We start from the raw sequence: 11,167 nt of genomic DNA on the forward strand, positions 1-11,167 counted from the left end.
GTCCTGTCTATGAAATGTCCTGTCTATGAAAGGTCCTGTATATGTAAATTTAAAAAATCAAATCAGCTTGAAAAGAATTATACTTCACCAAACATTAAACGAGCCAATTAGAAAACATGAAAAAAAACGCAATGTTGCCAATTTTAATTGTAAATTAAAGGATTTTAAAATTACATTTAAAAATTGTGGGTTGTCACTTAGAATTATGTTTATATTTCCCTTATATTCAACATCAAGGGTTAATGACACATTTTTGTCTAAATCTTTCATTCCAAGTTTTCGACATTGCCTCTGTAAAATATGATCGATTGGAGGAATCCTTTAAACCCAAAACCCATTCAAATTCCAGGAAAAAATGGGCGGGGCGCGGCAAATACAGACAGTGGTTGGAGAAGAGGGGGGCGTGGTTTGGCGGAGTAGAGGGGGGGGGGTAGTTTATGATTAAAGATTTGTTGTTATTAAACGCATATTTTCTTTTTATAATTAGAGTCTTCCTCATCTTGTTATTCAACGACAAATAGAACTATAGTTTACTTTGTAATTTTTAGCATTCCTCACACCAATTTCGAATTTTGAATTTAAAATTCTTTTTAAAATATATTATTTCTCTAGATCAAAGCAAAGTTTAAAATTCAAAGAACTAATTAAAATTTGATTTGAAATCTAAGTTGTATATTTCATACTCTATTTTGAACTCAAGAAACAATGGTATTTTTTATATCTTCTGACATTTCCTTAAAACTTATACAGCAGGAATAGGGTTAAGAGTGAAAGATTTACAAAAGGCATACGAGATAATGCCCATTAAGAGCTTGTGTCCTTGTAAGGAGTATGGAATAGAAGGGAGATACAACTGACGCCGCCCGCCCTACCATATGATTTTGCATGCTTTGCAGACAGTACTCCATTTGCATAAGAAATATTCAGAATAGGTTATTGTATACGGGGTAATTGTACATCAGACAAATATTTCTTATATAAATGTAGTACCGTTTGCAAAGCATGTATAATTATATGGTAGGGCGGCCGCGTTAGTTGTATCTCCCTTCTATTCCATACTCCTTGGTCCATGTTGACATTGATAGCTGGTCCTCGTTGAAACATACAAGCTGAGATCGTGCCCATTGGTCTGGCATTGATCGATTAAGAGCTTGTGTCCTTGCTGACATTGATAGCTGGTCCTAGCTGAAACATACAAGATGAGATCGTGCCCATTGGTTTGGCATTTATCAATTAAGAGCTTGTGTCCATTTTGACATTGATAGCTGAGTGTGTGTCCGTGTTGACATTGATAGCTGATGAGTTGTACCTGGATAGATACGGGTTTGAGAAACCCAATGGAGTACGGCATTTACGACATACCTTGTAATAATAATAACCACCAGTAGCAGCTTAAAGGGGGGGAGGGGGAACATCGGGGATGTACTCCCCTTTCCTTAAAAACATCATAAGCTAACAGTCTAACAAAATGCAAATAATTTTTTTCTATCCGGAATATTTTGCAGTATTAAAATTATAAGTAACCCCAGACAAAGTTCTTTAGACCGAACATTTTTAACCAAGTATTATTTTTTTTTGACAAATTTTCCACATTTTTTAAAATATTTTCGGACAGTTTATTTTTTAACTAATCTGGCTGCAGTAGAAGGTACTCAAATCATTTAAACGCTATTGGGAAACACACATATTGTTCATACAGGGTTACCCACAAAGGATGAGACTTCAGAGACGATTGTACTGAATTTGTACTTCCTTTATATTCATGATTTCCTGCAATGAAAAACTTCTTTCTTTCTTTGCAAAATCATCAAATAAGACATTTCAATGCCGGCCACTATAAAGGCAGAAGACTTAATTCATACTTTTTAGGCCACAAATAGCCATTTGCGATGGTCAGTTTTGATTTTATCGAAAAGTGCTGTTAATAAATGCTGCTTCAAATTGAAAAAAACACAAAATACATCCGTGATAACCTAAATTATCAGGAATATGCGCATTAGTCAAAACTTATCACGTTTTTATCGACCACTGAAAATATTGCTCAATGCTCGGATTGAACAGGTCATCTTTTACCTCGGAAGAATGGCGATTAGGGTTTCCAGCGAAAAGGAAAAATCGTTTTGCGAAAAAAATGGAAATTATGCAAAAAAAAACATGAAAATTTCATGAAAAGTACAGAATTTTTAAAAGCAAATGCAAAATTTTAGCGATAAAGTTCAAAGAGGGGATTTATCCGGTTGCAGGTATGTATTGAAGGCGGACAGACAGAATCTAAAAAATATAGCTAGAGAAATAAAATTCTCTTCATCAAATATTTCTTAAAGTTAAGGAAGAGAAATTATTTATATGACGTGTCAAAAATCAAATATTGAGAGCTATCAGAGCAGAGAATTCCAGAAGTTCTTTTGAGCAATTTATTGTTGCACCTATAAAACTCATGGTTTAAACAAAATTTTCGCATTTCGGAAAATTTTCGCATTTCGCGAAAAAAATCTCAAAATTTCGCATCGTTTTTGTTTCATTTATTTTCGCGACAAAATGCGACATCAGTGATTTAAATGTCTCAATTTTTTTTATGAACAAAAATTCCCTTTTTTTCGTTCAGCATTCTATTGGTTATTTTTAACTCTAAAAATAAACATAAAAACTGCTTGCAGTCTCCTGCAAAACAAAATAGCATGATTTAAGAATAATAGCAGGAAATAAAAGTAATTCTCCCTTCATTAGAATAATATAATATGATATGTATAATTTTAATGAATTAAGTTCAATCAATAATATTTTTTTCGATAAATAAATGGATTATTAAGACATTTGCCTACCCTGCTCTATGAAGAAACTGTAATTTGTGTATGGTTAGGGCGGTAAATAGAACTTTTTAGCAATAGAGGGTTGGAATTTCTTTTTATAAGATTACAAGGGGGGGAGAGGAAAAATTAAGAGATGGGGAATTAAAATTTTTTTCCGGGCTTCGCGCGTTACCCCCCCCCCCCTCTTATCTTAAATCCTGAAACCGCCCTTGAAATAGATAAATTTTCATAACTTTCTTCTTATGATTTTCACACAGAGCCGGCTTTTACTGGTTTTGAGTTTAAATACTTAAAAATTAATTTTCAAGCAACATACATATTGATTTTTATTAAGTTGATTTAATTGATTCAGCGAATAAACACTTAACATATTAAATTTTGACTCCTGGCAAGCTAAAAGTGTAAAACAATGTTTTTTCATTTAAAAAAGCAAAAAAAAAATTTGTCTCTTTTTATAACTAAATTGATTTTCAGAAATTATTAATATAGCCCCAAATGCCCCGTAATGCTAAAGCCCTGTAAAGTTAAAACCAATGTTTACCCAATTGACAGTAGCTAGTTCTCCAATATGAATTGGCGCAACATGTCCCCAATATCAGCACTTATCTACGCTGTCTCCGCTGTTAAAATAATTCCCAGATTACAGTCCAAACTAACAGATGGCATAAGCTTGGCTGTAATGATGATAATGGTGACAGTTCCTGGTTTTTGCATTGCATACTTTGATATAGAAGATACTTTGCTAATTACCAAAGGAAACAGTATGAACCAGTTTTCCTACATAGTTCTGGATACTGTTGGCTTTAGATTATACTGCTCCATCCTTGCCTAGCATATCTCATCTATAGATATAAACCTATAGTTCTTGGATATAATCTACCAAAGCCTAAATATATTGGTCATTTAACCATGGTATTGGTATTAAGCTTAGTCCCTTGTACCGTTTTCTTGTATATTTACCTGCGCTACTACAAGTCCTGGTTCATGATTACAAGTGTAGTATTCTTTGTATTCCTTCAGCTGTGTACAAGATTGCTAACCCTTCTCATCATTGGATCCGTCCTGGAACATCTCTCAAGAAGAATAGACGCCATCTTGGATTCTCACTGTACGCTACTGCTGATTGAAGATCTGTCAGCTGATTATGAAAGTATAAAAAAGGGATTAAGTCCTCTGCTCTTCACAATCTTTACAACACAGACTCTGTTGACAGGGATGGACTCGGCACGCTAGTATTTTTCTATCCGCGCGTTAAAGAACTGTTAACATAATTCCAAGTGACCCTCCATTAGCATTGTAGTCTGTCCGATTTACAACAGTACCATTAAATGCTTCGTCTGATCAAGTATTAATGAGTATCTGTGTTTTTGTATTTGTACATCTCTTCAAACATTACTTGCGCATTTTTGCTTCAGACACAGTGGAGAAAGTAATAAAATTAAACACTATTCAAGCTAGAAAAAAGACATGATCTTCCCCATTTTTGATCAGATTAAGGGTTCAATGGTACCGTTTTGAATCGGGCATGCCTTTTTTAAAATGAATGATCACTTAAAATTGCAACGACAGTCTCTTCTGAGTCTTTTTCAACAGCTCTACCATTTTCGGTTTAAAAAAATTTATTCTTTATTAAGGATGATAAAATTGACGAGGTTGTTCGTTAATTTTCGTTATAACAGTTTTTTTGTGACAATTCGTTCGTTTTCAACCAATAACTTAACAGTTCGTTCCGTTCCTTAATGCCATGGAATTTTTCGTTTATTTTCTAAAACTTCTTTTGATTAGCGAAACCTTGTCCAATCCTATCTGTTGATTAGTTACGCAGATGTATCTTGGTACTATAGACCATAATATATCCTTTTTCTGGTACGGATATGTACCTTATGCTTGTCTTGAACTCTCATACCTGTCATTTATTCTAGAGGATACTTATCGTTCTTATAAAACTATTCGGCTTCAACTCAGGTATCAGCATATTTTTCAAGATTTAAAATATAATCAACATAGAATCAATAAAGAAACAATTTAGAATCAATATAGAATCTATATAGAATCAATATAAAATCAATATAGAATCAATATAGAATCAATATAGAATCAATATAAAATCAATATAGAATCAATATAGAATCAAAATAGAATTAATATAGAATCAATATAGAATCAATATAAAATCTATATAGAATCAATATAGAATCAATATAAAATCAATATAGAATCAATGTAGAATCAATATAAAATCAATATAAAATCAATATAGAATAAATACAGAATTTTTGCAGAAAAGAAAAACATAATTACAAATGTTTAATTTGTTCAAATTTATTTTTGTTCATTTAAAGAATAAAATATAAAACGTGATATGTTTAGATTAAGATTAAATAAGTGTGTTACAGAGGACACAGACAAGCTTGTGACACTTCTATATCAGGTTTAAATACTTTTACATTTAGACATTTTTTTTTGTTGATTTTTTGTTGTCGGGGAAATGCACTTTTATTTTGCCTTTTTTTGCAATTTTATTAGGGATAGGTAATTTAGTGTTTTTTTTCAATTCGTCCCTAGAAGGATAGTTAAATTATCTACTCAGAAATTCCAAAAATTCATTTTTAATTTTGACTGGGTAAGGTTTCGAGAATAAGGTTTCCACGAATTTCTGAATTTGTATGGGCGCTAAGTTCTTCAGCATGAGTCGTTTTTAACAATTTTCTCCTGATATACGCAACAGATAGAAGTAAGATTAGTAATAGTGATCAAAAGCGCTAATTTTTTTCCGTAAGCCCGTACCCCCTTTCATTTTTTGCGAACACTCCCTTTAAGTTCAAAAGGAGTAGTTAGCAAAATACTGCTTGATTTATGGGTAAGAGAGTGTATATCTGGTTTGCAGTGTGCCATCATGCCATCATGTTGCAATGTAGAGTTTTAGGCAAGTAATCAGTTCCTTTACAAGCATTGCAATTATATGCATGGTTAGGGTAAATGTAAACGTTTCACCTTGGATCCCAGTACTCCTTATAAATCCCTTTATAATTTCTCTCTGGATATCTTTCAGGTTTACTAATGAACAGAGTTTATCATCGTTCAGACTTTTATTAAAATTTGGTAAAATCTGCTCTTTATTAGAATCTGGAAACTGTTGTTTGGTTGCTCCTGTTCAGGGTCTATCTGAGCAGCTTCCTCGAACTCAAATGTCTCGTTTAGCTGCACAGGTTCAGAATTTATTTGAGCAGCTTCCTCAAACTAAAATATCTTGTTTAGCTGCTCCAGTTCAAGATCTATCTGAACAGCTTCCTTGAACTCAAATATCTCTCCAGGCAATCTCTCAACAACAGCTTCCACTTTTACTGCTGTAATCCTAGCTGCTACTTTAGCTGCTCCCGGAGTCTCAGCTACTTTATCTGTTCCTACAACCTGAGTTTTGCAAAAAATTGGGGGGGGGGATTTTGACCCCCCCCCCCCCCCACCCAGCAGGAATAGAGTTAACTCAATCTCTTTATAAAAGATACCATCTCCGACCTTATTACTTCTGTAAAAAAATAGGTTTCTAAAAAAATAAAATCTACATCAACAACAAAACATGTTTTATAAGATGAATTTTTACTAATTTGCCCAAGATTTTTAATATTGTGATGCAACATTCCTCAAAATTAAAAAAAAAGTTTCTTTTTCAGGTTAAAGTGGAGACGCCGTTTACAGCCGGAGGTCTCTTTAATGTTGAACGATCTACCCTCACAACCATTGTAGGGACAACACTTACTTATCTTATCATCTTAGTGCAGTTTGCAAAAAGTGAATCCGAATAGATTTAAGGGGCTGTAATTGTAATTCCAAGTGACCCTCCATGTAAAGATGGCAATGTCCGATTCACAACCCTTAATAGTTTTGTCTGATTATGTTTGAAATGATTAAATGCTTCTTCAAACTGTTTATTGTGAATTGTGCATTTCTAAATATTAAAAAGAACCATGGAGAAACAAACACTTTTCGAGCTAGAAGAACAAGTGAATATTCCACATTTTTGATCAGATTAAGGCTTCAAGAGTACCATTGTAAATCGGGAATTGCCATCTTTATATGAAGGATCACTTGAAATTGCGCTTACATTTACTTTATGTGTTTATTTTATGGCATTTAACATTGGCATAAAGCATAACACTGAATTTAATTAAAAATTGTCAAAAAAAAATATAGTTAAATGTTTTTTTCCTTTTGCTTTATTGAACGAATCATGGGTATTGTCGAAGAAGAAGAGAAAAATATAAAAATAAATGTTTATGAATATAAATAAATATAAAGAGAAAATATAAAAATAAATGTTTATAAATATGAATAAATATTAAGAGAAAGAGAGAAACAGCAGAGGGTGAAAGTCATTAAAAAGGATGATAGATAAAAAATGTCGAGGATGGTATTTAAAAATGAGAAAAAAAGGAAAAAAGAAAAGAAAAATGAAAAAGACGATAATCTGCATAAATTGCAACAAATTTAAAAAATTAAAAAACTACCGAAAGAAAGAAGAAAAGAAGATCTGTACATGAAAACAAAATTAAAAGATTTGGCGGGATAGAAGGGACGAAAAATATAAAAAGAAGAAGAAAAGAAAAGTAAAGATGGGAAATGGAAGGGTAGGGGATATGATAATGTGGCGGTAGGGGGAGGGGAGAGAGATGGGGGGGGGTAAAGGTGGTTGCAGGATGGGCGGAATTGTGGTGAATGAAATCTCTAATTGCGGATGTCATCTTTCTGTTAAACCGTAATGGCATTCCTTTGGCTAAGAGAATAGACAACTTGATATATAGATAGATAGACAGACAGATAGAGAGACAGATAGATGAATAGATGGATTGATATATAGATAGATAGATAGATAGACAGACAGATAGAGAGACAGATAGATGAATAGATGGATTGATATAAAGATAGATAGATAGATAGGCAGACAGATAGAGAGACAGATAGATGAATAGATGGATTGATATAACGATAGATAGATAGATAGACAAACAGATTTAAGAAGTTGACGACAATTTTCCTTTTGGTGAAGTTGAAATTTGGGAAATTGACATTAGGAATTTTAACATTTGGTAATTTGTCTTCCATCATCATAGTTTCAGTAGAAGTAAATATTTCCATTTACTGATAGTGCCGATATAAGAATTCATAACTCTGATTGGATAATGAGATAGATAGAAAGATAGATGTTACAGCCACATAATTTCTATTGGTTCAGAATAGACAACAAACACATGACTGAACCCTGATTGGATCAGGCGCTGATGGACTTGGCATACAGGAGTGCCATGGGTATCCGCACATTTTGGAAATAGCCATTTGGCAAAAAAAGAAATGGAATTTTTTTTTAACTACTTAAAATTCCTTTACCCAAACAAGTTTAGGGTCGTTTTAGAAGGTTCAAATATTGTGCAAAACTTTGAGCTCTTCAAAATGTGGTCTGCTGTCTTCAGAAATGGCTAAGTTAAAGAGTGTTTAATTAAATCTTGTACAAGTTTATAACTTGCTGTGATAACCAGAAAATGTCAACACTTTCGATTTTTTACGTTTTTTAAACTATAATTACTATTAACCTTTCGGTAACTTATTTAAGTCTTTGTAACTTCAATGGGACTAACAGCAATGTCACTCAAAAACCGGGATTTTATGCGTTGCTAAACTTGTTAACTAAAATGTTCAACAATGTCTGACATTTGTTGTTTACTGTGCAATCTTAACATCAATGTGCATCTGTTTATCAACATTTTTTTGAAAAGGTTGCACCAGGAAAAAATTGCACTGGAATCGTTTTAAAAAAAAAATAGATTTCACATTTCCCTCTAAACTTGTAAATAAAACATTTTTTATGCCATTTCTGAACTGTCCAAATTTTTTTCAAATAGCATGGGAGTTTGAAATAATTTTTTTTGAAAATCCACCAATTTAAACAAAAGATCCCGCGAAAATTTGTGTTTCTTGGAGAACGATAAGAAAACAGTATTCAAAAGTTTTATAATAAAACCGGTGTTGTTACTTTCAAGGAAGAATTTCGATTTTTAGAGTTTTATATTCCTTTATAACAAATTTTCTTTTGGTGAGCAACAATATTTATTGAATCCAGCTAATTAAAAATTTTAGTTAGTTTCAAAAGAATGTCATTTATTCAGTTTTTTAATTAAATTTTTTTTTTTTAAACAAACGTTTTTATCACGGTTTAAACTAAGGTTTCCAAATTTTCGTTCAATCCCTTTCACGAAAATTTCGTTTAGGTAATTTGTTCGAAATTTTCGCGAGTCGTTTAAAATCGTCGAGTCGTTTAAAATCGTATTTTTTCAAAAAAATGTTCAACAACTCATTTTCGCGAAATTTTAACCTTATTTTAATAACATTTTTGATAAAATATTCAGAATTTGTGAATTTTCGTTAACACTTCTGTTAATAACTGTTTAATTGAAGTCAAATTTTACAACTAAATTTGCTAATTTTAACTTCCCTTACACATAGCAATTAGCAGAAATATGTAAATGGAATTAAACTCTCAGAAATTATTTACCAAAGAATCATATCAAACATGATAATCAATTATTTTTAAATCGTCATTTTCAGTTGAACACCCTATATATTAAACATTTCTGATTTTTTTTGGAACACCGACACCCCGTTTGACTGTCCACCCTACCCATTAAATATAAAAAAGTAGTTTATAGATCTCAAAATAGAAATGCAGAAAATGACTGATAAACAATTTATTTTATCGATTTTCATATATACGATTTTTTAAAGAAATATATTAAGAAATTATGGTTTTTCTCAGTTTATTTGATAGTTTACAGTATCTACTAAATAACATGAAAATATGGGACACATATACCCTTGGGGGAGGGGGGGTTCTTACCAGACACTTCGTCAGAAATTCGACAATCTTCTTGATGTGAAATGGAAAAATTTCGATTCTTATCAAACGAAAATTGAACAAAAATTTTGCTAAAATGTACGAAATGTTCGCGAAAAAGAGTTCAACAATTTTGTCGAAAGTACATCGAAATTCGTGAAAATTTTGAACGAAACTGCGCGAATTTCGTTCGTTCATTTTCGCGAATTTCGTTCAACGAAAATCTTAAATACTACATAGAGCTATACTTAATAAATACTTTCAAATCAAGAGAAGTGAGGACTTTGGAACTTAAACCTTCTGAATCACAACATTTTATACAATATACTCAAAGCTCGGGAAAAGTTCACTTATTTTGCTGAAGGTTTAAAATCCACCCTAACTTTTCCTTTACTTCTTTTTGCACTTTGCGCTGAGTACAGTTTCTCCTGTGAAATCTACTTATTTACGTATTTGAGCTCAGATTTAACAAGTTCCGTCAACTCAATAAACTCTTTTATTGGTGAATTTGTCGCCGAGGGGCGGGACATATTCCTCCGAATTACGCGGGAACCAGAGTGTATTCTGTACAGTCCCGACCAGTCCCCAGCATTTACCGAGATACTAGAATGCGGATTTGGCGCGGTTCGGTGCGCCACTCAAAATCTAAAGATTTCAACGCCTGATCTCAACATAATTTCAGTCTTTCTTAAACTTCAAAATGTGGAGCAATCGCCTGAGTTTGGTGTCCATAATTTTATGGATTTCTTTGGTATCATGTCGACCTGCAACTCCTACAGACCAGGACCTTAAAGTTATATCACATGTTGATAAAATAGAAGAAACCGATCTTATAGGTGCAAACATTGATTCATTACTTTTTCAAATGTACAATAATATTATTAAAATAAGATTAGAGAATCTTTTACAAGGAGTCGATTCTCCAAAATCCGAAAGTACTGACGGTGTCGACTTATTGTCGAAATCAGAGTTCCATGCTGGGTCGCTGTCACTGTCCTCAAGCGACATTGTTTCCGAATTAGAGTCGACGATAAGCCGGGAAAATCCACCTGAAAAAATTCAAGTTTTATTACCAATACCGGTCACCGAAATTCCACTCAAGATCTTTACTTCACTACCAGGTATTTTCAAAACTTCTTAAACAGCCGTATCTTTTCATTTTAATAGTGAAGTAAAGAACAGGAGTTGAATTTCTTTTTTTCCAACAAATATTGATACAATTTTATTTCAGGCTACTGGCTAGTGGGCTCGGAGCAGGAACAGGAACAGGAACAAGCAGCTGGAACGATAACTCCGGAATTTGTGACGGAAAAGGACGTTTTTACGGAAAAATATGATATAGGTGACCTTTTCTCCTAGATCCGGAGGAAATCCTGAATTTTGAAGAGAAATAAAGAGCTGTGATAATCTGTATATGTTATAACGTTATTATATTTGTCATTTCATAGAGATAATATAGATTCTATTCTTAAAA

The 11,167-nt window shown here is 32.7% G+C and overlaps 1 protein-coding gene across 1 annotated transcript; it reads left to right on the plus strand.

Moving 5' to 3' along the window:
- Positions 1–10,068: 10,068 nt before the first annotated feature.
- LOC111708100 (uncharacterized) lies at positions 10,069–11,167 on the plus strand. The gene is made up of 2 exons (XM_023481364.1): positions 10,069–10,814; positions 10,925–11,167. The coding sequence occupies exons 1-2, from the start codon at positions 10,394–10,396 to the stop codon at positions 11,050–11,052; spliced, it is 549 nt and encodes a 182-aa protein (XP_023337132.1). The 5' UTR covers positions 10,069–10,393; the 3' UTR covers positions 11,053–11,167.

Source organism: Eurytemora carolleeae, unplaced genomic scaffold (genome assembly GCF_000591075.1).
Source record: "Eurytemora carolleeae unplaced genomic scaffold, Eaff_2.0 scaffold762, whole genome shotgun sequence".
Taxonomy (NCBI): domain Eukaryota; kingdom Metazoa; phylum Arthropoda; class Copepoda; order Calanoida; family Temoridae; genus Eurytemora; species Eurytemora carolleeae.

Coding starts and splice junctions, on each gene's coding strand:
- LOC111708100 (XM_023481364.1), top strand. CDS start 10,394: ATGTGGAGCAATCGCCTGAGTTTGGTGTCCATAATTTTATGGATTTCT. Junction 10,815..10,924: donor GATCTTTACTTCACTACCAG/GTATTTTCAAAA, acceptor ATTTTATTTCAG/GCTACTGGCTAGTGGGCTCG.